Raw genomic sequence first — 26,948 nt, 5'->3', positions numbered from 1 at the left:
TAATCTCATGGATCGGATTCTTGCAGTAGAGAATTCCCTAGTAGCTTAAGAGAATCATGGTTTGGTCCGAGACTCTATAGACAGGGTTCTTCTTTAGAGACATTTGGAGAAATTACAGTTCTAAGTAGAACACTGTGGCCCATATGCAATTAACTTTTTCTCCTGAGTTATCTCCTAGGAGATAATTTTCATCTTCTCTTTAAAATACATTTTCAGCATTCTACATTTGAAAAAGTACAAAAAAGTTGATGAAAAAGTACTGTCAAATTAATGTCGAGTATTTTCTTGCTCGCTGGTGGTTTAAAATGCATTTTATGAAAATGCGTGAAAATATCACCTGGGAGAAAACTCAGGAGAAAAGTTGAATTAAATATGGGCCTCTGTGGCCCATATGCAATTCACTTTTTCACCTGAGTTTTCTCCTAGGAGATAATTTTTAATCTTCAATTTAAAATAACTTTTCAGCACTTTGCAATCGAAAAAAAGTTCAAAAAGTAGGTAAAACATTACTGTAAAAATATTTTGAGTATTTGTTTACTGGCTGGTGGCTTAAAAGGCATTTTATTTAAAGTTGTAAAAATATCACCTTGGAGAAAACACAGGTGAAAAAGTGAATTGCATATGGCCCTGTGTGTCTTCCACAAGGCCATGGAAGCGATATCAGCTCATATGCCAGACTGGTTGATGGCAGCGCCAGCAAAACATGAGCTTTGTTATGCTTTGAAAAGTAAACAATGGGCAGTGTACAGTAAACACATTCAGCTAGTACATATTACCTCATATCCCAGTATCCAGGAAGGAAAAGCCATATGGATCTTCCTATCTGAGCAGACATGAGCAGCTATCTGCACGTCACATATCACATGCTCTTATCAGCCAATTGCAGGCCTAGGATGCGATGTGTGACTGGTCCGCCCCTGCCGGGTGATGTCAAAGTTAACTCTTTAGAGGCCGGTATTCTGCACATAGGCTTGTATGCTGTAACATCTGTCTTAGTGCAACATAGCATAGATGTCCTTAAGAAAAACCTGAGTTATTCACAAGGTCTAGCTCAAGCGCCATGAAACGCTTAAGATGACCTACTACAGATTGATTGCTTCGCTGAGGTAATGAACATGTAACGAAGATAACTGATGCACCTGCCTGTATGACGTTATTTTCCAAATAAATTCCTTAAAGCTTGAGGCGTCTGGAGTCCACTTTTGAGATGAGATATCTGCTGGCTGTGAGAGTGTTGTATTGCTGTGCGCAGCTAATCAAACTGCTGGTGCCAAACAGAAGGTGTGGTGTGGTTACCCATAGCGACCGTTAATTAAATTTTGACAGTGACCTTTGAAAAGCATTTTTTAAGGTGATTTAAAAGAAAACAAAATCTCCCCAAATGTACAGCATATTGCAATGTTTTCTTACTTATTTTTGAAATATAAGGAGCTGGTAGCTTTCTATATTTGTTTCTTAGAAAAACTTCCAATTCTCTTTGGAAACTGCTATGTTTGCTAGAATGAGCTTTGATAGATAGTATTTCTATTCAAATTCTGAACACACACAGAAAATTAAAATTACCAACAAGTGAGGTAAATTACCAACTTGTGCGGTAAATACCTCAAGAAATGACAAGAAATTGCAATTCACAAAGATGAACACATTCGGTAAATCATGCATAAGTGTTCAGTATTTTTCTTCAGCTTTGACCAGCTAAAAACTCAGTCTCTTCATGCTCTCTCCACACTGTAACATGGACAGACAGCCAATAGGGAGAGCCAGGCAGCTATTACCAATAGGGAGAGCTACACAGCCCTGCTTCTCAGTCTCATTTGGTCAAATACATTGTGCAATGTGTGTGTTTTGATGCAAGCATTGCTCAGTGTGCATGTTATGTGTGTTTCTGTGTGTGTGTGCGCATTAATATGCATTTTCATTTTAATTAAGGGGAATTCCAGAAGTATGACCACTTCCTGTATACATGATGTGGTGTAATGATCTGGGAGCGATTTCAACAGTCAGCGCACACTAAGTGCGCTGAAGCAGGTGGAAATCCCCACAATCACAGAAGCAGAGTACCCAGTATATATTTGTAGAGGGGAATTCCAACCAGCAGGTAGAGCTGTGGAGTACAGAGGAACAAGTCCTTTGTACATCCACAGATGCCAGATTGAAATTGCACGATGAAGCAACACTAGGTAATCTAATCAAGTAGCAACCCAAAGAAGGCAAGAACAGAGACAGATTATATGAATGTCTACCAATCTAGTCACCACCCAGCAACGGTAGACATATCACAACAGAACAGACCAGAGAGAGAAAGCTAATCGCAAGAGAGGCGATTGCTATCAGCAACACAAGACTGAGCAAAGACAGAGCATGAATTGAGTAAAGGTAGACACCGCTAATAACTACAATCTGAACGCCAGGGAAATAACAAATGAACTAACTAAACGCGGTCACTGCACGTTATGCGCAACAGTGACAAGCGCGTCAATAGTACGGTCACCGCACGAGAAGCGCAACAGTGAAAAAACGTACCAACCCTGACTAACGTATAAACACGAAGAACAAAAGACAAACAGATAGTGGGAGCGCGTGCTAATCGGTTGCCCAACACCAGCAAGCGTTCGTTCCAGACAAAACAGACCGAAGGAGTAACCAGTAGCAACCGCTGCTAAGGATAACCATAAGGATACTCCAAGACACAGACAAGGGAGACCCACCGCCTCTAGCGCTAGGGCGAATGTGATCAAGGAACAAGACTGAACGATTCACTATCAGCCACCGCAGGAGGATAGTACAATCGCAAGGACAGGACAAGACAAAACAAGAATAGGCAGTACAAATAATACAGAGCCTGACTGCACTAGTAGGAGTGCAAATTGCACTCCCCGAGAATTAACTACACTAGAATATTCGCAACAAGATACAAAGAGGCTGAGGCTCTAAGGTTAGTCTCGCTAGACAGAGACTATGACGAGCAAGGAATTCTGGGAGGAAGTGACATTTATACTGAAAACCTTCAAAGGAAGCAGACAAGCAGATAAGTAGATGCAAATCAGTCAGCCTTGCAAACTGACAAAGAGGCCTCTTTTCCCTGGACTGAATTATGCAACCTGCATAGGAAACCAAACTGTCCAGGGAATCAAGGCCAGCAGAGGGGATTCTGACATGTGGTATGTAAACATCCTGTGGGTGTGGTGATCATGGAGTGAAGGTAGTTTGTGGAGTATTTTATTACAATTGTAAAGATGTTTTAGGATTTGGAGTTTACTTTGGCAGTTGGGATGACAGACCTCTTGATGTTAAGGGTAGTAAGAAATAAGTTGCTTTGTCATATAATTCAAGTGAAGGCCTGGACTTCAAAGCAAACCTGACATACATTATCTATAGTCCTAATCCCAAAAAGGATTTTCCTGAATCTCCCTAGTCTTATTTTGAATTTAAAAGTTAAAGCCTACTTTTGACTTTCTTAAAGAGACTCTGAAGCGAGAATAAATCTTGCTTCAGAGCTCATAGTTAGCAGGGGCATGTGTGCCCCTGCTAAAACGCCGCTATCCCGCGGCTAAACAGGGGTCCCTTACCCCCCGAAATCCCCTCCGTGCAGCCGGGGATCTCTTCCTGGTTGAGGCAGGGCTAACCGCCGCAGCCCTGCCCCATGCGCGTCTGTCAGCGTGTATCTCCGCCTCTCCCCCGCCCCTCTCAGTCAGGGGTGATCACTGAGAGGGGCGGGGGAGAGGCGGCGATGCGCCGCTGATAGACGCGATTAGAGGCAGGGCTGCAGCCGTTAGCCCTGCCTCTAGGAGCAGCAAAATCTACAACCAATTTGGTCGTTGATTCTGCGGGGGGGGTGTTTGGGGGTGAAGGGACCCCCGTTTTGCCGCGGGATAGCGGCGTTTTAGCAGGGGCACACGTGCTAACTATGAGCTCTGAAGCGAGATTTATTCTCGCTTCAGTGTCTCTTTAAGTGCACAATGGTGTTTTTTTATTTTTTAATGTTACTTAGCTCTCACAGTGAGAGCTACTACAGCCTTTTGATCAACTGGAATATGTGCGGGTTCAATCAGGACAAAGTTTTTTTTTCGTTTTGTTTTATTCTTTTTGGTGAACTTGAATGGATGTTGCTAGTGACTGGAGGCACCCGATAAAAGTGTAAAAGTCTAAAAACTGCTTTAATGATGACAATGTTCAAAGTTTAGAACGTTTTATTAATAAGGACAAAAACTACTCATTTTGTGGCCTAACGCCATCTAAAATCGAAATCGCTGATGACAGAGATTTTTTTGCGCATTCCCCACCCCCCACCTCCCCTCCCCCGGCGCTCCACTGCACGCTACGATTCTGTTCAAAGCTCTTTTGTAAGCACTTTTGCAGAGCGATTCTGTTTTTTCACTTCCTGATGTCAGTAAGGCAGTGAACTCTTTCACCTGGAAATTAATAAATACAATGTATTTATTCATAAAAGTGTGAACGCAATGGCCGGATAAAGCGAGTTGTGAGCGTTTTGCATTTTTCCCATACTTTCCATTGTAGCCAAATCACCCCGAAAATGGTACATGCAGCGCTTTGCTGAGCGGAAAGCGGATGAAACGCGCTAATGTGAACTGTCCCATAAAGAATCATTGCACTAGCCATTTCAGGGCGTTTTTAAAAACCGCACACGCCCTAGGTGTGAACAAGCCCTAACAGTGAGAAAAAATAAAAACATGCTTTTATCTATGCATATATCTCATCATGTTACATGATACTACAAGTACCCTTTAATTATTAGGTCCTCTGCTAAAAGATGATACTCAGATTCCTGCATCTAAAATAGTGGAGAACATGCATTCTGGACAGGAAATTCATTGTAAATGTGTAAATGAAAGCCTACAAACTGCTGAGACTGCATGTAACTGTAGAAATGTACTGTCCCCATGCGCTCTGGCCATAGACATGCCTGCACAATGCATTGGCGTTATTCACTCCGTACAACTCAGAGATGTCAATTTTCCCATAGGAGAAATTAAAGGGGAACTGAAGAGAGAGGTATATGGAGGCTGTCATGTTTATTTCCTTTTAAGCAATACCAGTTGCCTGGCAGCCCTGCTGATCCTCTGCCGCTAATACTATTAGCCAATACTAAAGTCAGATCTGACAAGATTAGCTGTATGCTTATTTCTGGTTTTATTCAGATACTACTGCAGAGAAATAGACCAGCAGAGCTGCCAGGCAACTGGTATTGATTAAAAGGAAATAAACATGACAGCCTCCATATACCTCTCTCTTCAGTTTCCCTTTAAGAAATTTTCACCAATGCGTTTCTCATCTGATATACAGTGCATTCAAATACCCATTGTGTAAATGAGCCCTAAATGTGGTTTTAACAAGCCAAGTTGTAATTTTTGCTGATTGAATATAGACCTGAAGAAATAGATATTCTGCTCATCCATGCCTAGTAAACCCGATGACTGACGTGGGAAACATTTATTGGCATGAAGTACAGTACTTTAGATGTAAAATGATTAACCCATTGTGTCCTTTCCTACCGTAGGTACTTCAAGCAAATCGTGAAGTCAGCCAGGGCGAATGGAACTAGTTCCGGGGAAGACAATGTGGATGACTTTTTAGGATGCCTTAACATCGCCATTAATGTAAGTAAAGAGGAAAGGATTCATTACCACTGCATAAATGATAGGAGCTCAGCGTATTAAGTACCATGAGTCATCCTGCAATATTATAAAACTGACGTGTGCCCACTAGACTAGAGAGTATCTGTAAAACATTTTTTACTGGATGTAGTCACTAATGTAGTGCTTAAAGGGAACCTGAACCGAGAAGATAATGGAGGCTGACATGTTTATTTAATTTTCAACAATTCCTGTTGCGTGGCAGTCCTGCTGATCCTCTGTTTCTAATTAATTTAGCCATAGACCCTGAACAAGCATGCAGATGTTTCTGTTAAAAAAATCTAACAAGATAAGCCACATGCTTGTTTCAGGCGTGCCAGAAGGTGTGATCAGAAGGACAGCCAGGCAACTGGTATTATTTAAAAGTAAATAAGTATTGAACATGGCAGCATCCAAATAACTTTCACTTCAGATTCCCTTCAAAGAAAATCTGTAATGAAAAAAACTCCCTTGGGGGGTGCTCATATCGGGTGGGGGAAGCCTCCGAATCCTGTTGAGGCTTCCCTCGTCCACTTCGGTCCCACGGCGGCGGAGAAAATCCTCCCGGAGCGGCGGCGATGTAAATATTTACCTTTAGGCTCCAGCGCAGGCGCAGTATTTGCTCTTCCCACGGAGATAGGCGAAAATAGCCGACCTCCATAGGGCCGCTCTACTGCGCAGGCGCAATTCTCCTGCGCCTGCGCAGTTGAGTGGACCCGACAGAGATTGTCTATTTTCGCCTATCTCCGTCAGAAGAACCACAACAGCGCCCCCGCCGGAGCCCGAAAAGGTAAATATTGCACAGGCTGTCGAATTTGTCGCCTGTGAGTTCCGGGGGCTGCAGCGAGACCGCCGTGGGACACAGGAGGATGGGGGAAGCCTCAATAGGGTCCAGAGGCTTCCCCCTACTGAGGTGAGTACCCCTCAGGGGAACTTTTTTTCAGTACAGGTTTTCTTTAACCACTTGAGGACCACAGTCTTTTCGCCCCTTAAGGACCAGAGCCTTTTTTTCCATTCAGACCACTGCAGCTTTCACGGTTTATGGCTCGGTCATACAACCTACCACCTAAATGAATTTTACCTCCTTTTCTTGTCACTAATACAGCTTTCTTTTAGTGCTATTTGATTGCTGCTGCGAGTTTTAGTTTTTATTATATTCATCAAAAAAGACATGAATTTTGTCAAAAAAATGACTTTTTTAACTTTCTGTGCTGACATTTTTCAAATAAAGTAAAATTTCCTATACATTTGAGCGCAAAAGTTATTCTGCTACATGTCTTTGATAAAAAAAAACATTCAGTGTATATTTATTGGATTGGGTAAAAGTTATAGCGTTTACAAACTATGGTGCCAAAAGTGAATTTTCCTATTTTCAAGCATCTCTGACTATTCTGACCCCCTGTCATGTTTCATGAGGTGCTAAAATTCCAGGATAGTATAAATACCCCCCAAATGACCCCATTTTGGAAAGAAGACATCCCAAAGTATTCAGTGAGAGGTATGGTGAGTTCATAGAAGATTTTATTTTTTGTCACAAGTTAGCGGAAAATGACACTTTGTGACAAAAAAAAAAAAAAAAAAAAGTTTCCATTTCTTCTAACTTCCGACAAAAAAAAAATGAAATCTGCCATGGACTCACTATGCTCCTCTCTGAATACCTTGAAGTGTCTACTTTCCAAAATGTGTGGGGTGTGTTCACTGTCCTGGCATTTTGGGGGGTGCCTAATTGTAAGCACCCCTGTAAAGCCTAAAGATGCTCATTGGACTTTGGGCCCCTTAGCACAGTTAGGCTGCAAAAAAGTGCCACACGTGGTATTGCCGTACTCAGGAGAAGTAGTATAATGTGTTTTGGGGTGTATTTTTACACATACCCATGCTGGGTGGGAGAAATATCTCCGTAAATGACAATTTTTTGATTTTTTTTACACACAATTGTCTATTTACAGAGATATTTCTCCCACTCAGCATGGGTATGTGTAAAAATACACCCCAAAACACATTATACTACTTCTCCTGAGTACGGCAATACCACATGTGTGGCACTTTTTTTGCACCCTAACTGCGCTAAGGGGACCTAAGTCCAATGAGTACCTTTAGGATTTCACAGGTCATTTTGCGACATTTGGTTTCAAAACTACTCCTCACGGTTTAGGGCCCCTAAAATGCCAGGGCAGTATAGGAACCCCACAAATGACCCCATTTTAGAAAGAAGACACCCCAAGGTATTCCGTTAGGAGTATGGTGAGTTCATAGATGATTTTTTTTTGTCACAAGTTAGCGGAAATTGATTTTAATTGTGTTTTTTCACAAAGTGTCATTTTCCGCTAATTTGTGACAAAAAATAAAATCTTCTATGAACTCACCATACTCCTAACGGAATACCTTGGGGTGTCTTCTTTCTAAAATGGGGTCACTTGTGGGGTTCCTATACTGCCCTGGCATTTTAGGGGCCCTAAACCGTGAGGAGTAGTCTTGAAACCAAATGTCGCAAAATGACCTGTGAAATCCAAAAGGTACTCATTGGACTTTGGGCCCCTTAGCGCATTTAGGGTGCAAAAAAATGCCACACATGTGGTACCGCCGTACTCAGGAGAAGTAGTATAATGTGTTTTGTGGTGTATTTTTACACATACCCATGCTGAGTGGGAGAAATATCTCTAGAAATGACAATTTTTTGATTTTTTTTACACACAATTGTCCATTTACAGAGAGATTTCTCCCACCCAGCATGGGTATGTATAAAAATACACCCCAAAACACATTATACTACTTCTTCTGAGTACGGTGATACCACATGTGTGACACTTTTTTGCAACCTAGGTGCGCTAAGGGGCCTAACGTCCTATTCACGGGTCATTTTGAGGCATTTGGATTCCAGACTACTCCTCACGGTTTAGGGCCCCTAAAATGCCAGGGCAGTATAGGAACCCCACAAATGACCCCATTTTAGAAAGAAGACACCCCAAGGTATTCCGTTAGGAGTATGGTGAGTTCATAGAAGATTTTATTTTTTGTCACAAGTTAGCGGAAATTGATTTGTATTTTTTTTTCACAAAGTGTCATTTTCCGCTAACTTGTAACAAAAAAAAATCTTCTATGAACTCACCATACTCCTAACAGCATACCTTGGGGTGTCTTCTTTCTAAAATGGGGTCACTTGTAGGGTTCCTATACTGCCCTGGCATTTTAGGGGCCCTAAACCGTGAGGAGTAGTCTAGAATCCAAATGCCTCAAAATGACCTGTGAATAGGACGTTAGGCCCCTTAGCGCACCTAGGTTGCAAAAAAGTGTCACACATGTGGTATCGCCGTACTCAGAAGAAGTAGTATAATGTGTTTTGGGGTGTATTTTTATACATACCCATGCTGGGTGGGAGAAATCTCTCTGTAAATGGACAATTGTGTGTAAAAAAAAATCAAACAATTGTCATTTACAGAGATATTTCTCCCACTCAGCATGGGTATGTGTAAAAATACACCACAAAACACATTATACTACTTCTCCTGAGTACGGCGGAACCACATGTGTGGCATTTTTTTGCACCCTAAGTGCGCTAAGGGGCCCAAAGTCCAATGAGTACCTTTAGGATTTCACAGGTCATTTTGCGACATTTGGTTTCAAGACTACTCCTCACGGTTTAGGGCCCCTAAAATGCCAGGGCAGTATAGGAACCCCACAAGTGACCCCATTTTAGAAAGAAGACACCCCAAGGTAATCCGTTAGGTGCATGGTGAGTTCATAGAAGATTTTATTTTTTGTCACAAGTTAGTGAAAAATGACACTTTGTGAGAAAAACAATAAAAATCAATTTCCGCTAACTGTTGACAAAAAATAAAATCTTCTATGAACTCGTCATACACCTAACAGAATACCTTGGGGTGTCTTTTTTCTAAAATGGGGTCACTTGTGGGGTTCCTATACTGCCCTGGCATTTTACGGGCCCAAAACCGTGAGTAGTCGGGAAACCAAATTTCTCAAAATGACTGTTCAGGGGTATAAGCATCTGCACATTTTGAAGACAGGTGGTCTATGAGGGGGCAAATTTTGTGGAACCGGTCATAAGCAGGGTGGCCTCTTAGATGACAGGTTGTATTGGGCCTGATCTGATGGATAGGAGTGCTAGGGGGGTGACAGGAGGTGATTGATGGGTGTCTCAGGGGGTGGTTAGAGGGGAAAATAGATACAATCAATGCACTGGGGAGGTGATCGGAAGGGGGTCTGAGGGTTTGGCCGAGTGATCAAGAGCCCACACGGGGCAAATTAGGGCCTGATCTGATGGGTAGGTGTGCTAGGGGGTGACAGGTGGTGACAGGAGGCGATTGATGGGTGTCTCAAGGTGTGATTAGAGGGGGGAAATAGATGCAAGCAATGCCCTGGCGAGGTGATCAGGGCTGGGGTCTAAGGGCGTTCTGAGGGTGTGGGCGGGTGATTGGGTGCCCTAGGGGCAGATTAGGGTCTAATCTGATGGGTATCAGTGACAGGGGGTGATTGATGGGTAATTAGTGGGTGTTTAGGGTAGAGAACAGATGTAAACACTGCACTTGGGAGGTGATCTGACATCGGATCTGCGGGCGATCTATTGGTGTGGGTGGGTGATCAGATTGCCCGCAAGGGGCAGGTTAGGGGCTGATTGATGGGTGGCAGTGACAGGGGGTGATTGATGGGTGGCAGTGACAGGGGGTGATTAATAGGTGATTGAGAGGTGATTGACAGGTGATCAGTGGGTTATTACAGGGAAGAAGAGATGTAAATATTGCACTGGCGAATTGATAAGGGGGGTCTGAGGGCAATCTGAGCATGTGGGGCGAGTGATTGGGTGCCCGCAAGGGGCAGATTATGGTCTATTCTGATGGGTAACAGTGACAGGTGGTGATAGGGGGTGATTGATGGGTGATTGATGGGTAATAAGTGGGTGTTTAGAGGAGAGAACAGATGTAAACACTGCACTTGGGAGGTGATCTGACATCGGATCTGCGGGCGATCTATTGGTGTGGGTGGGTGATCAGATTGCCCGCAAGGGGCAGGTTAGGGGCTGATTGATGGGTGGCAGTGACAGGGGGTGATTGATGGGTGATTGATAGGTGATTGACTGGTGATCAGTGGGTTATTACAGGGAAGAAGAGATGTAAATATTGCACTGGCGAATTGATAAGGGGGGGTCTGAGGGCAATTTGAGCATGTAGGCGGGTGATTGGATGCCCGCAAGGGGCAGATTAGGGTCTGATCTGATGGGTAACAGTGACAGGTGGTGATAGGGGGTGATTGATGGGTGATTGATGGGTAATAAGTGGGTGTTTAGAGGAGAGAACAGATGTAAACACTGCACTTGGGAGGTGATCTGATATTGGATCTGCGGGCAATCTATTGGTGTGGGTGGGTGATCAGATTGCCCGCAAGGGGCAGGTTAGGGGCTGATTGATGGGTGGCAGTGACAGGGGGTGATTGATGGGTGGCAGTGACAGGGGGTGATTGATGGGTGATTGATAGGTGATTGACAGGTGATCAGTGGGTTATTACAGGGAAGAAGAGATGTAAATATTACACTGGCGAATTGATAAGGGGGGGTCTGAGGGCAATCTGAGCGTGTGGGGCGAGTGATTGGGTGCCCGCAAGGGGCAGATTACGGTCTATTCTGATGGGTAACAGTGACAGGTGGTGATAGGGGGTGATTGATGGGTAATTGGTGGGTGTTTAGAGGAGAGAACAGATGTAAACACTGCACTTGGGAGGTGATCTGACATCGGATCTGCGGGCGATCTATTGGTGTGGGTGGGTGATCAGATTGCCCGCAAGGGGCAGGTTAGGGGCTGATTGATGGGTGGCAGTGACAGGGGGTGATTGATGGGTGATTGATAGGTGATTGACAGGTGATCAGTGGGTTATTACAGGGAAGAAGAGATGTAAATATTGCACTGGCGAATTGATAAGGAGGGGTCTGAGGGCAATCTGAGCGTGTAGGCGGGTGATTGGGTGCCCGCAAGGGGCAGATTAGGGTCTGATATGATGGGTAACAGTGACAGGTGGTGATAGGGGGTGATTGATGGGTAATAAGTGGGTGTTTAGAGGAGAGAACAGATGTAAACACTGCACTTGGGAGGTGATCTGACATCGGATCTGCGGGCGATCTATTGGTGTGGGTGGGTGATCAGATTGCCCACAAGGGGCAGGTTAGGGGCTGATTTATGGGTGGCAGTGACAGGGGGCGATTGATGGGTGATTGATGGGTGATTGACAGGTGATTGGCAGGTGATCAGGGGGGATAGATGCATACAGTACACGGGGGGGGGGGGGTCTGGGGAGAATCTGAGGGGTGGTGGGGTGATCAGGAGGGAGCAGGGGGCAGTTTAGGGTTAAAAAAAATAGCGTTTTTAGATAGTGACAGGGAGTGATTGATGGGTGATTAGGGGGGTGATTGGGTACAAACAGGGGTCTGGGGGGTGGGCAGGGGGGGTCTGACGGGTGCTGTGGGCGATCAGAGGGAAGGGGGGGCAGGATCAGTGTGTTTGGTGCAAACTAGGGTTGCTGCAGCCTGCCCTGGTGGTCCCTAGGACACTGGGACCACCAGGGCAGGAGGCAGCCAGTATAATACACTTTGTAAACATTACAAAGTGTATTATACATTTTGTATGCGGCGATCCGGGTGCTAGTAACCCGCCGGCGCTTCCGAACGGCCGGCGGGTCACAGCGCGGGGGGGGGGGGCGGAGCCAGTTGCCGGCGGCTGATCGCGTCACGAATGACGCGATCGCCGCATAACCACGCCCGCCACCGCCGATGGGCGTATTGCGGTCGTTTGGGCCCAGCCCTTGCCGCCGCCCATCGGCTTAAGGTGGTCGGCAAGTGGTTAAAGACACACTAGAGTTTTAATATGCTGATTAGTCAAAAGGTGTTATTTCATAAGTCATGCCTAACGCAGGGTTCACACATACGCTATTTTCCAAAAACACAACCCCGACACGTAATGCATTTCAATGGCATTATGTTTTTATGTTCTCGCGTGTGAATTTCTGTTCACAAATTTTCTGCCGTTTAAATTCTCGCGGCAGGTCGCCTTTTTCATGTGCAATTTGTGATTCAATGTAAGTCAATGGAAATGCAGAAAATTCACATCAAAAATGTCATTTTGCATGAAAATTAGCATATGGTTTCGAAGTTAATCAAATGGATTTTCATGTTATTTAACTTCAATGGCAATCGCAGAAAAATAGCACTGTGAAACTTTGTAATTGCAAAAACACACACGAAAGTAACTAACCCTCTTCACCTGGCACCATTATAGGCCGCTGGTCTCCGTGGATGCAGACACAATTTTTTGCCATGATGATGCCAGTGTCTTACCAGTGAAACCGGTTAGCCTAGAGAGAGAGAGAGAGAGAGAGAGATGGGGGAGGGGGGGGGAGGGGTGACATCATGAACCCCTGACTTGCACACACTCCCCAATGCCTTTGGGATCGGCATCTACAACTATACATTGGAGGGGTGTATTGAGGAGCCATATCTCCTAGTGGACATTATTTCTTGCATTATACCTGCAATACTAATGATGACTCACGCATACTAACTCGTGTGAGGTGAACAGTACCCCTCACTGATAACATATCCAGATTTCTGGTGCCAGGTGGAGAAATCAATACTCCTATATAGGAGCAAGCTAGATGACTGCATCAGGCACGGTGTTTGAACTCACAGCTTGATATTGGTTGGATACTTATTTGCATGCACTTTCATGGAGGACTACATAAGGGGATTGCATCTCCTGGCGGACTGCATCTCCATCTATCTATGAATCTCTGTTAATGGTCACTTGGTGATGCATCCATTTTTGATAAGAGTGACTAATGTTTAAAGTGGATGGTATCCCATTACGCTTATTGGCAGTACCACCGTACATGTGCCCACAGGAGCCTCTGGATGTGTGCTGTACTTTGGACCTTTTGGAACTTTTAGTCAAGGGTGTAAACACCAGCTGCTCATCCACTAACTGATGATTGACTCATACTAGGCATGCTTCCTTTAAGTTACTCCTGTCCTTTGGCAATTGACTGGGATTCTGGTTCAGGCAGGATTGGTTGGCAATGCTGTTGCTATCTCTCTCTCTCTCTCTTTTTAAAATGTATAACAATTTTTTGTACATTACATTTTGTGATTAACCAGCTGGGCGGTATGGACGAGCTCAGCTCGTCCATCACCGCCGGAGGCTGCCGCTCAGGCCCTGCTGGGCCGATTTTTATGAAATAAAGAGCAGCACACGCAGCCGGCACTTTGCCAGCCGCGTGTGCTGCCCGATCGCCGCCGCTCTGCGGCGATCCGCCACGAGCAGTGGCGAAAGAGGGTCCCCCCAGCCGCCTGAGCCCAGCGTAGCCGGAACAAAAAGTTCCGGCCAGCGCTAAGGGCTGGATCAGAGGCGGCAGACGTCCGGACGTCGGCTGACGTCCATGACGTCACTCCGCTCGTCGCTATGGCGACGATGTAAGCAAAACAAGGAAGGCCGCTCATTGCGGCCTTCCTTGTTTATTCTGGGCGCCGGAGGCGATCGGAAGAACGCCTCCGGAGCGCCCTCTAGTGGGCTTTCATGCAGCCAACTTTCAGTTGGCTGCATGAAATAGTTTTTTTTTTATTTAAAAAAAACCCTCCCGCAGCCACCCTGGCGATTTAATCAGAACGCCAGGGTGGTTAATACAATTTTAAATTCAATTTTTAGAAACCCCTTTCGACCCTGTGGGTTCTTTGTTCTCTATATACAGTATAGGGTTACATATGATTTAGGATCTAAAAGGAGATTTGTTTTCCCTGCTTTAGTCTGTCAATTATTATGTTTCGGCCTAAGGCCCTCTCTCTAGTGGGATAAGATTATTGAACCAAACAATCAAGACACCTGTCAGGTTGTCATTTATCTTTTAACTATGTAAAAAAGCTATGCAAATATATTTTGCTTTATTTTGATATACCTTTTTTGTTGAAGGAAATTCCTGTTGGAGGAATAGATAAATGGTTCAAGCTGGAACCACGGACAAGCTCTTCGAAGGTTCAAGGAGATTGCCACCTCATTATAAAACTTGTCACACACCAGGTATACTTTTTGGACTTTTTGCACCCTCTGAAAATAAACACATTATGATTAACTTAAGTGCATGTATGTATATTGCCTACATTTTTTTTTTAGATACTGCATCTCCAATTATCCTATGTGCTTTTCTGGAGTAATTTAGGAAACAGACAAGACCACAAGTGATCCATCATTTTTTTGTTTAATGTCTGCTGTTAGGTGGCAAAAACATTTCATATCAGAACATAGTGTGGACTTGTTGAAAGGTTAATGACTGCAATTATTTTCACAAGTTTGCAGAAGGAACACATTTTTGTTTAATACATTCACTCAGGTTGATCTAGAAAAGTTCTCACTTCGCTTGCAGCAAAAATCCAATCCAGGTTTGCTGGATCACGTAACGGATACATGAGTTAAATTGCTATATTAAAGTTTTACTTAGCTGGTGCAAGGAAGGGACACACATACTTCTAGGGGCTAGGAGAAGACCCAGGTAATTAAAACTTTTATATAGCAATTCAGCTCATGTATCCTTTACGTTTTGTCGTGTTTTGTCCAATATATAACAGAGAAGCACTTAATACACAGAATAAATGGACAATGTTGCATTTAGAAAAAAATGGAAAGCAAAGGGTGTCAAATGCAAATAAAAGGCAGATTTAGGCTAAATTCCCTCTATGGGCATTGAATAACATCCACACAGATGTTACTGCAACTCCCACTCTGCATGTTATAATGTGCATGCTACTTTTCATTCCATTGAAAATTGCTTTGGTAATATGTAATGCACACATTATCCAGAACACATACTGCAGGTAATGGATAATGTGCTCACTTACAATGCTGAGATGGGGACATGCCCATGTAAATGTATGTGCAGCGCGAAGCAACATGCATAGTGTGAACACACCCAAACTAATTCCAGTAATGGGGTCCATACACGGTATCATTTTTTCCTATTTTTTTTTAATTAGATAATTTTGTTCGACTATTCTGTTAGATCAAATATAAAAAAATTTCCAACATGTCCAATCAGGTTTTTTGTTGAAACAAATGAGATAACCATTGTTTTTCTTAATAAGAAAAAAGAGATTATTTTCATCTTTCGTTCTTTTTGATAATTTTGGTTGAATAAATTGGAAAATCAAATGATTTTATTGTACCATGTATGGGCACCATAAGACTTTTCTTCAAAGTCCACTTACATAAAACTGAATAGTATCCAGCATATCGCACAATAAAGTGCAGAATCTCTTGCTCCCGCAGATGCTACCAGTACCACCACGCTGCCATCCCCGCCCTATGACCAGTAGTGTAGGTGTCCACTCTCGCCCGAATGGAACCGGTCTCTAGCGTGAGCATTAGCATGGAAAGTACGTGTTCCCCCATTCATTTCCGCGTCTCCTCTCGGGGAGGGGAGTGAGCCGCCTTTCTATCATCATGCGCCTGTAGGCACATGCTTACAGTGCCTTATGGTAAATCCAGCCTAGTAAATGCAATGTGAACTAAAAAGATTATAGTCTTTTATAACAATGAAAGTTTCTGGTGCAGGATGGGTCTGTTATTAAGGAGTTAATACTACACAAATAACAACAAGCACTGCCATTAAGTTTTACATCTGGCTGTGCGATTCCCTGCCCCATTGCATCGCACCACAATGTACAAAATGTCATTCATGTGACCCTGCGGCAGCGAGCACAGTCAGGGTCATATGCATAGTGCCACCCCCCTCGCCTGCATGCCCCTTGCCAATGGCGTTCTCCCTGCTGGACAGGAAGTACGTCACTGGAATTCCTGGGTTTCCCCATCATATTCTTGTTGTTCTACACATGCATCGCTGCCAACATATTTAAAGTTCCTGCGTTGCCCATTGACTTAAATTACTTACGCCGCCACTGCATCATCACGGAAGTACAACGGTAAGGTGTTGTTGACTTTGCCACGGCTCGGTGGCGGATCAGGCACTTCCAGCACAACATGACTCCATAAGTGTGCTAGGCCCTATTGTTTTGCATTGTCATTGCGTTACCCTGCGGTAAAACAGGGTAAGGCAATGCAGGTTTACAAGGCAAGTGTAAAGGGGCCTAAAGGGAATCGGAAGGACCCTGAATACCATAGAGGATTCACAGTCCTGGTCCATCCTTCCTGTGCCATCCCCGGTGCTTACCCGAGTACTTCTGAAAAAGAGCACATTCTTACTGTGCACTCGCGAGTCTGAGCTACCATTGTGCAGTACAGATGCACCAGTCTTTGGAACTACTCGGGGAAGCAAGTAGGTTTGAAAGCTGCACGAGGCATGCCGAAGACCTACAAGAACAAGTAGCTTCCACCAGGAACGGTGCAGGAACAACAGGGAGGATTGAGAACTGGGTATGTATAAAACTACAGTTTTGCTTTAAAGTGCACCTGAAGTAATTTAAAAAAAAATAGATTCTTACCTCGGTAGTGGGAAGCCTCCAGATCAGGAAAGGGGCAAATTACATCCCGCCTATCAGAGGACCAGATATCTCTCTCCCTGCAAAGCATGGTACAATATAATAATAATGCATAATACAATGTTTAACTCGCCCAATCACACTATCCAGCAGCGATCTCCATGGCCAAAGCAGAGTCATGTGACCCGCTGCCAGTATGTGCCAGTGTGTCACATGACACCACCGTAGCCATGGAGATTGCTGCTGGCAGATGCAGTTGGGTGAGTTAAGCCTATCATAATGCACCCACTCACAACTCTGCAGAGAGGGAGGAGAGGAGAGCACAGGCATGCGAGCAGTTAGAGGAACGCAGCCCACAGCTGAAAAAGCTTGCCTAGGTCTGCTCTAGATGGTCAAGATGATTCCCCCACCATTCCAGAGTTGGTCCCTCTAAACATATTCAACACAATTGTCAAATGTTTCTCGCGGCCATGCTTTGAGTATGAGTGCACCTATACTGTGCATGCGCAAGTACGCTCAGTACATGCCTAGTAGAATGAGACTTCTCGTGCATGGCTTTATCTTCTGTAAAGGTGTGGCTTCATGATACTGCACCTACGTGGACTGTACTCACGCAATGTGCAGTACGGACGTGCTTGTTCTTGGAGCACAGCATGGCCATGAAAAAGAAGTAGGTTCCAGCTAGCAGTGGTGGGCTTGAGGAGGATCAGCAAAAAAGGATTAAGATGAAATGGGGCCCTAGGCAAGGTAGCACTTTTTGCCTAACACTGATGGTCAGCTTGCTTTTTTAGTTAGATTTGGTGGAGACTAGCATCCACCTGGCACCTAGACTCTCTCCAGGCCCTAGGTAACTGCCTACAATTGCCTGTTTGGAAGTCTCTGGACAATGCACAGGGTTCCCACTACTTAGGAAACTATCTTTTTTTTTTTTACTTTTTTCCCTTAGAGGCTTGCTTTAAAGCAGGTCTAACAACAAACAGATACTCACCTAAGGACAGGGAAGGCTCTGAGACCCGTAGAGCTTTCTCATTCTCCTCACGGTGTCCTCGTTCCCCCACAGGCTTCTCCGCTTAAATGTCCCGTTGCGCTAGACTTCGGCAGTCTTCAGAAGCACTCGGGCTCCTGTGCTGCAGCTTTGTACTGCGCACGTGCCAGTCAGCGAGAGAGAGCACTCACGTGCACAGTAAGAAGCAGCCCATCTTCAGGAGCCCAAGTGCTTCCGAAGACTGCAGAAATCCAGCGTAAGTAGAAGAGAGCTGTGTAAGAGCGATCGGTCGTGGACTGCTAACAGGGGAACCTGCGGAGGAACGCGGACACCGTGAGGAGACTGGGAGGGCTTTATATGACCCAGAGCCTTCCCTCTCCTTAGGTGAGCATCTGTTTTTTTATTTTTATTTTTGCTTCAGACTCCCTTTAAGTGCCTACCCACAACTTGGAATAATTTGTCCATAGAGTTGGGACTTCAAATCATTAAATTTATCCTGATTCCCATTGCTTTGAGGAGAATGCAGCAGGGCCTCTGCTGATATGTGGCTAGGGAACTGAGCTGGTGTGAATTAATGCTGAATATGTTGCAGAGGAGAAGAGGTTGTTGGATAAAATTACTTCTAGATGGAGTCACCCATTAGGCAGTGTTTTCCTGCATCTGAAGCATAAAACATCTCTGAGAAGCCCGTTCAAGTAGATTCCCGATAAAACTGTAACCACCAGAAATAGCTAAGTAGCTGTGTACAAACGCAAGCTGTCACCCCCTCTGCTGCTATTTCTAGCAGGATTGACAAGAAAATGGAAGCATTCAAAACGTTAGCTCTTTGTGCTAATCCCGAGGAGGTTTGATGCATACTTAATTAAACATACCATGCTTGAACAACACAGGCCAGGTAGCCACAGTCACTGCTAGAGAGAACCTTTCTATGACTTTATCTTGTGTTTCCCCAACAAATACGATTTGTCACAGCATGAAAAAAATAAACAGCATTTGAGTATTTAAAGTGGACCAAAGGTGGATAATTCACCAAGAAACAGAGTGAGAAACAGGCCTGTTTCTGTTTGGGTTATTAGTCACGATGAGGCTACGCTCACACTGACATGGTGATGAGATTATATTGTAATGGAACATTCACCATGGTGTATTAGCAGTGTGGCTGTATAGGTCGCTTTGCATGCATAACACGCTAAGCGACTTTTCCTCTCTGCGCTGATTAGGAAGGATAATACTAGGGAACACGATAAGAGGAGGTTAGTATTAGAAGGTTTAAATTAGGGTGTTTAGGGTTAGTTAACATTTGTGGTCAGGTTAAGATTAAGCACCAGGAAGGGGTTAATATTAGGGAGAGAACTTAGGGTTAGACATCATGAAGGGGACATCTTTGAGGAGGTAGGGGTGGTTAGGAATGGGCATCAGGAGGGAGTTAACATTATGTTTAGGTATGAGGAAAGGGTCACTGTTAGGAGGAAGGTGAGGTTTAAGAATCAGGAAGAGATGTGTGTGGGGTTAGGGTCAGACATCAGGAATAGGTTTACGTTATGATATGGTGGGTTTGGGGTATGTTTAGACTTATGAAAAGGGTTAACATTGGATTTGGGGGGTATGGATAGGCATAAGGAAGGTATGAATGCCAGGGAAGGTTTGGATTTGGCATGAGGGAGGGGTTAACATTGAGGGCATTTAGGGATGTGTGTCAGTAAGGGGTTAACTTTAGGCATGGAGGTTAGCATTTGGCACGGAGGGCGGGGGGATTAGCAACAGGGAGAAGATCAGGGTTCAGCACCAGGAAAGGGATTTAACATTAAGAGGAGCTGTTTGGGTTAAGCAATTGATGGAGTGGTACAGAACACTATAGTTATGAAGTAAGTGAGTGACTCAACCCATAGGTATGAAGTAAGCGACTCATTCCAGAAAGCTTATACCGTCTTTCCCCAAAAATAAGATAGTGTTTTGTATTACTTTTTGCTGTAAAAGATATGCTAGGGCTTATTTTCAGGCATGTCTTATTTTTCTATCAGGAAGTGTCTCTGAGCAGAACATTTCCTGTTCCTTTGTACTGTGATGTTCCAGGATTTGAAGGTATGCTACTGTACTGATCAGGCACCTGCTCTCTCATCCCTGCACAAAGCTGATTTACTTGCTGTGTGCTGGGATGACAGGACTGGTGCCCAATCGGCACTGCACAGCTGTGTCCCCGCTTGCTGGCTGCCTTCTCCTTCTCTTTTACTTCCACTAGGGCTTATTTTCGGGGTAGGGCATATATTTCAAGCATGCTCAAAATTCACGATAGGGCTTATTATCAGGGTAGGTTTTATTTTCAGGGAAAGAGGGTATCTGTGAACAACTGGATTTTTTTTATATTGAGGTGGGGGGGGGGGGGGGGGAGTCAGGGGCATTGAATGATCTGAACAGTTTGCAAATCCGTCATAAGTCATCTGGTGCATCAGCTCCACCACGACCCATTCCCTAGTAGGCTATCTAATAATACTGTTTTGTTTAATAAATTGATCAGGTACTACGAGTTGTATGTGGCTGACATTTCATCAAACGATCCCTGTGTTTACCCAATGGGGAAGCAGATCCTGCACTTTTGGAGTTTATTTTGTTTGCTTGATTAAAAAATGGATTAGTAAAGATTCCAAGGGACCACCTGAATTTTTTACTAACTGGATCATTTTGCTTGGCAGCATTCCAACCAATGTGAGCCAATTAATCTTATTCCGAGCCTTTCAGCTTCAGACCATGTTCTGCAGCTCACCACAGCTGCAACCCATCAGGGCCGGGCGCTGCTAAATTAATATTATTTACTGGATAATAATAGGTGCTCGGAATACACGTCCACCAGATGCGATTACAGAAAAAAAATAGAGCAATTTAAGCCTCCTTGAAATAGACATAGATTTATCCTGGGAGCAAACCATCATTTAAGTAAAACAAGCAGTCTGTACAACCCAATTTGCAATTCTGTGTAATTTGTATTATCTGTTAAATCATGTTATGAATATGCATGGCGGCTTGATGCTCTGAGATGAGGGACAGAGGAGTAACGGGGAGGAGGGTTTAAACTAAATTGAAGCTTTAGCTTTGGTCTACAGACGAGACACATTCTCATTTCTCGGTACTATTCCCAAGACCGGATTTATACTTTTTCTGCCCTTGAGCCGAGTATGTCGGGTCTCCCTGCCCATGTACAGAAATGCCCCTCCCATTTTACATGTAGCTCAACATTAAGGGACGTTATTCATTGGCTAGTGCACACTTGAATGTGTTTTTTCCATGCAGATAAACACAGACAGCAGTGAAGCACTGCACGTATTTTCTCTATCAATTGCATTTGCTTTTGTGATAAAACGTACATGTTTTCACACATTCAGACACTCGTGGTGTGCAAAAACCGCAGACAGAACACCGACGGACGAGTGTGCTCCCAGCCTCAGCTTCGTTTAACACTCACTCTGTCCATCTCTGATGGAGCAGAACTGGCTCTGCAGACTTCTGCAGCATCACTACAGTACAGAGCACTTGGGGAGAGGTTTGGGGCTGGGCGCTGTACACAAGACCTTCTGAACATTGAACATGTACTATCTACAAATCTTTGTCTACAAAACTTTGTATGATTCCCTATCAGTGGCTGAACAGATGTGGTCATTAGAACAATTGTGCAGAGAGCAGAAAGTGTTTTCTCTCGATGCCCTTAGAGGTTCAGTCTCTCAGGACAGGGAGAAAAAACTTCTTCCCTGGGGCTTCTGGGCCCCCCTGTGGCTGCATCCCTTGCAGGGTATATTGTTACGCCTCTGTTAACATTCCTACAGCTGCAGCCCCTTTCTTTCATGCACAGCTCCCTTGGGCATCAGCTTCCTTTTTCGCATCTTGCTCTCCATTTGCAGCATTCTATTTCATATGTAGCAGCCCCTATTTCACATCCAAGTGCCCTCTTGAGCTGCAGCCGCTCAAGGCCCGGGCCTTTGTGACCTTTGCAGAAATCGGACTATTTCTAGAATCACATGTCAGCACAGCAGTGCAGAGTGAAAAATGACGAAAATGATTTGATCTGGGTGCAAAGCATGCTTATCCACACTTCTTGCTAGGAAAGAGGTCTCTGCTATAATTCAATTCCACCAGGATCAAAACAAATAACATGGTGTGAAATGTCTGAATTAACAAATGTGTTTCAGAGGGACACGGCGCTAAGCAAGAAGGCGTCTGGCTCGGTGATTCATGAAATGCTGCTCACCCAACTGCTCCAGTATGAACACACGCAGGCTGAGGTGAGTTCATGTATGATTAGTCATGCCTTGTGATGATTGTAGGAGAGAGCTCCAGGGAGCAGCTGAGTGTTACCACTGTGGCAGCTCTAGACTAGACCCTTCAGGAGAAAGAAACGTGACTGCCGGTGTTCATCTACCATTTTGTGTTTTGTGCTTTCACCTAGCCTGGTTCAAACTAGGGTGATTTTAAAACAGATACACATGAGAATGTTCTATAGGCTTGTGTTGTCTCGCACACACTTGTGGAGTAGACCATGATGAAACTGGGAAGTTCTGCAGCTTGTAAAAGAGGGATGACGCCCCATATGACATCAATTAAGGGAGAACGCTGGCACATCCAATACAATTCCTTATTCGTTTCGGAATCACAAAGGGCCCCTTTATCAAGGCATGGTTTGCTTGTACCTCGTATCATAGAAGCTTCTTCCACCAGCCTTATACACATCATATATGTGAGTGTTTAGAGGAGTCTTCTCCTGAGCTTTACCAACAGGAGCATTTTGATTGTGATAGACAGATTTTTGCCTACAAGCAAACATTGCCTTGATAAAGGGGCCTACATGGTTCTAAAACACTGGCTGTTTTTTTACAAAGATGAATAATGAATTTTATTGGATGTGCCAGCTTTCTCCCTTAACACATGATAATCTGCCTGGTTTAGAATCTAGAAAGGAAATTACTAGCATCTCTGATTCTGCCCCAGTGTTTGCAAATCCTCTCTCTTGTAAAATGCATTGGGGCTTGTTTCTTGCCTACTCCAGCTTCTTAAAGGATACCCTTGTATTATGTGACATGGTGAGATAGACATGGGTATGTACAGTGCCTAGCACACAAATAACTATGCTGTGTTCCTTTTTTTCCTTTCTCTGCCTGAAAGATTTAAATATCAGGTATGTAAGTGGCTGACTCAGTCCTGACTCAGACAGGAAGTGACTACAGTGTGACACTCACTGATAAGAAATTCCCCTTTTTACCTATTTCTTGCTCTCAGAAGCCATTTTCTGCTAGGAAAGTGTTTTATAGTTGGAATTTCTTATCAGGGAGGGTAACACTGTAGTCACTTCCTGTCTGAGTCAGGACTGAGTCAGCTACTTACATACCTGATATTTAACTCTTTCAGACAGAGAAAGAAAAAAGGAACACAGCATAGTTATTTGTGTGCTAGGCACTGTACATACACATGTCTATCTCATCATGTCACATGTCACTTCGGTTATCCTTTAAAAGTGTATCAGTCGCTGCTGAGATGGAATTGATTACTTCCAGCTGCTGCATATTTATGTTATCATCGCTAACCGAGGTGAAGGGCCTTCCACTCTGTGGACTGAATATATAATTGCAGTAAGTCCAGAGAACTTGCAGGGGGTATGAAGGTTATTTCTGTACAACTGGAACCAAGGCTGGTGCCTCTCTCACCTCTGGGTCTGCCCAGCCCTAGTTATAAGGAAGACAGACAGAAACCCACATGGAGTAGTGAAACGCTCTCTTCAATGTGGAATTAGAATAAAAGGGCCTCCTGGGTCTGGGATATAACAATAACAACAGTATTTCAGTTAACTTTGTTGGAAAACCTACATCTTGGCACTGATATCACAAGCCCTGATTGAGTTACCTTAAAACATAGTAATGGAGGTGTCTGGTCTGGCTTTTGGACATTATCCCCCATCCTTTCAGAACCTGTATTAGCCAAAACCAATTCTAAATGCAACCCCCTGTTTGTACTTGGCAAAATAAATTATTCTGATTCTGAAGATAAGAAAATAAAAAAGAGTTCTCAGTTATTGTGTAAATATGGCGTAGGGCTCTATCGAGGACAGGTCTCATCTCTTTAAGATGTGGCTGTGCTTGGATAACAGCCTGTAGTAGCGTTTGTCCCACTTGGTAGCCAGGGACTAGGCTCTGGCAGGGAGGCCCCAATGGGGAGCAGCCAGCACGCTCTACTTAGTGGTTGCTAGCACACAGTGCGGAAGCTATAAAACCGCAGGGAGCGATAGCTGCTGAATGACAATGCTGCACTGGTTGCTGTCCAGAGCAGTATATGCTCTGGACAGCGCAGAATCGTAGGTAAAGTAAATAGCTTTTATTCATAGACCACGTTTCACGGAGGTTCTCCTTCCGTTTCATTAGGTCTTACAGAGCATTCACAGGAAGTGACATTTATACTGACAAACAATGCATAAATTAGCTATGTAGCCAATCATTCTGCGCTGTCCATAGCATATCCTTTATGCTTAATGTTGTGTATTGTGCGCTATGCACGCCTTACATAGCAGTGCTGGCTGCCATGTAAGGAGCATGCCTTCCTTAGTTACGTGCATTGCCCATAATATTAAGCTCGAGTGAATTCACTCGCGGCCGCTACTGTATTAATTTACATAACAATGTAGCAGCTGCGGTGAAGTAGCGGCTACTAGTGAAGCATCGCGGTAGCGATACTTCACAGAAGCAAGACCACTTGCAGTTAATGTTCCTGCAGTTAAACTGCCTTAGGATTGTGCACAACTAAGGAAGGCACATTCCTTACATGGCAGCCAGCACTGCTATGTAAGGCGTGCATGAATCAAGCCCTATGTTATTAACCTGAAGAAGCGGGTGAATACCGAGAAATGCGTAGTTTGTATTGGAAATGCATCAAGGTGGCTGTACACATGTGCTAGATGGCTGTTATAATTAGCTACTAGTTGCTTTGACTAGTTGCAAGCAAGTAAGTCACCAGTTTTACATTGCTTTAGATGAGAGGATGAAGTTAGCATTAGTTTTTAGGGTTAAAATGTTATACTGAGGCATTAGAAAAGAGGTTAATGTTGGAAGGAGGTTAGACTTAGGTGTCATATAGAGGTTCATGTTATCAGGGATTAGGGCTAGGCACCAGTAAGGGGTTAACTTGAAGGGAGTGGCAGGGATTAGGTGTCAGAAAGGGCATTCAGTGTTAGACAGATGAGTTATGCTGGATACACACGGTGCGTTCGTGCACTCGATTTTCCCGTCGATTCCCGTCGATTCCCGTCGATTCGTTTATTTCCAACATGTCCGATTTCGATTTCGATGGATCGTTAGGTCGATTCGCATGCAAAGTATGCCGAATCGACCCAACGATCCATCGAAATCCAAATCGGACATGTTGGAAATAAACGAATCAACGGGAATCGACGGGAAAATCGAGTGCACGAACGCACCGTGTGTATCCAGCATTAGGGTTAGGCAGTCATTTGGAAAGAGGTGTCAAATCATGGAGCAATGTGTACCTTTAGAGTGGCAGTGAGATGAGACCACAAATCTATCACCCATGAATTTAGGGGATGGACTTGCCAAGAATTCCACATGTCCTGTAACCACTAAGTTGCTACTCTCCTCCTGCCTGCTGAAGGGATCAAATCATGTAAATATTTTGAATTATTTAAACTATTAATAACTGTAATTTGTTGCCACTATTTCTCTGGTTTCTGAAGTCTTTGTAATGCACAGCATAAAAATACTGACAGCATTTTTGTTCTAGACTGAACTCTGGGCCTGGAAGGGGGAAGTGAGCAAACATGCGTCTACATTCATGTCCCACCACAGTATGCAGATGGACTTATCCAGTTTACAGCAGGCCATAATGTGAGTATTGCTATAAGTCACAGTTTCACATGTGAGAGAATATTGCAGTGCGGTGCCACAGGTGATAAAATATTTTTTAGGCGTCAGCAGTGCATAAAACTTGATGATAGTAGAATCCAGGAACCATATGGCTAAAATAAAAGCCCTAAAAAAGACAGTTTAGCAGGTGATCCACATTCCGGTCCAATAATTTGATGGAATCAGAAAAGAATGGGTAACAAAACATGGCCGCCTGATCAATATAATGATCAGTTACACTGCCCAAATTGGTCAAAACAATCGATGGGGAATACAGGTAAATCTCAGTCGCAAGGACTCAATTGGGTGCACAGCGGTAACAGCGTTCACTTTCCGGACAACTGATGGACTGGTGTCCCCCCACTCAAGTGTATGTCCCTCCCATGCCTGTGTGCAGTGTTGAATGCTCACCTGTCATGCCAGCACAAATCTTGGTGCTCTCCAGGATGTCCGGCATCACAACAAGAGCTTGTACCATGTAGAATGGTGCATGTAGTGATATCGCTATATGGTGTCTGGTGCTCACGGTCATGCCGGACACTGGAGGAGGGTATGGTTCATGCTGGCAGACTGGTGAGCCTTCAACACTGCCAACAGGCATGGGGGGGGGGGCACATAAATACACTTGGGAGGGGGGCAACAGTGGTGCTGGGATGAATTCCAATAGATTTCATGTTGTGTGGGCAGGCAATAGATCTGTAGTCTGATCAGATTCGATTAGAGAGGGATATATCTAATGGTTGATCTGGTGGCAGATCGAATAATGTAGGGCCAACTTAAAGCTGGCCATGCATTGTTCAGTTTTTAAGCAACTCGTTACAATCAGGCAAGCGACTGGGTAAGAATCATTTGATGGTTGACTCTTATCATGCACAGCAGTATTAGCTGTGTGCCAATATGATATCCTATATAATAATCTGCCTGTGCCCCTGCTATCTCCTGTGTCCCTCTGTCTGTGCGTT

At 44.2% G+C, this 26,948-nt stretch overlaps 1 protein-coding gene across 3 annotated transcripts in view; it reads left to right on the top strand.

The window, feature by feature from the left end:
- BAIAP3 (BAI1 associated protein 3) overlaps window positions 1–26,948 on the top strand; it is a 317,725-nt gene that overhangs the window by 136,857 nt on the left and 153,920 nt on the right. For all 3 annotated transcript variants that reach the window (XM_068244533.1, XM_068244531.1, XM_068244534.1), the window contains 4 exons: window positions 5,519–5,618; window positions 14,594–14,701; window positions 22,276–22,368; window positions 25,865–25,968. In XM_068244533.1, the coding sequence (XP_068100634.1) occupies window positions 5,519–5,618; window positions 14,594–14,701; window positions 22,276–22,368; window positions 25,865–25,968 (405 nt within the window). The remainder of the gene's footprint in view (window positions 1–5,518; window positions 5,619–14,593; window positions 14,702–22,275; window positions 22,369–25,864; window positions 25,969–26,948) is intronic.

This window comes from Hyperolius riggenbachi, chromosome 7, assembly GCF_040937935.1.
Source record: "Hyperolius riggenbachi isolate aHypRig1 chromosome 7, aHypRig1.pri, whole genome shotgun sequence".
Lineage (NCBI taxonomy): Eukaryota > Metazoa > Chordata > Amphibia > Anura > Hyperoliidae > Hyperolius > Hyperolius riggenbachi.
This window is presented reverse-complemented; position numbering and strand designations above follow the sequence as displayed.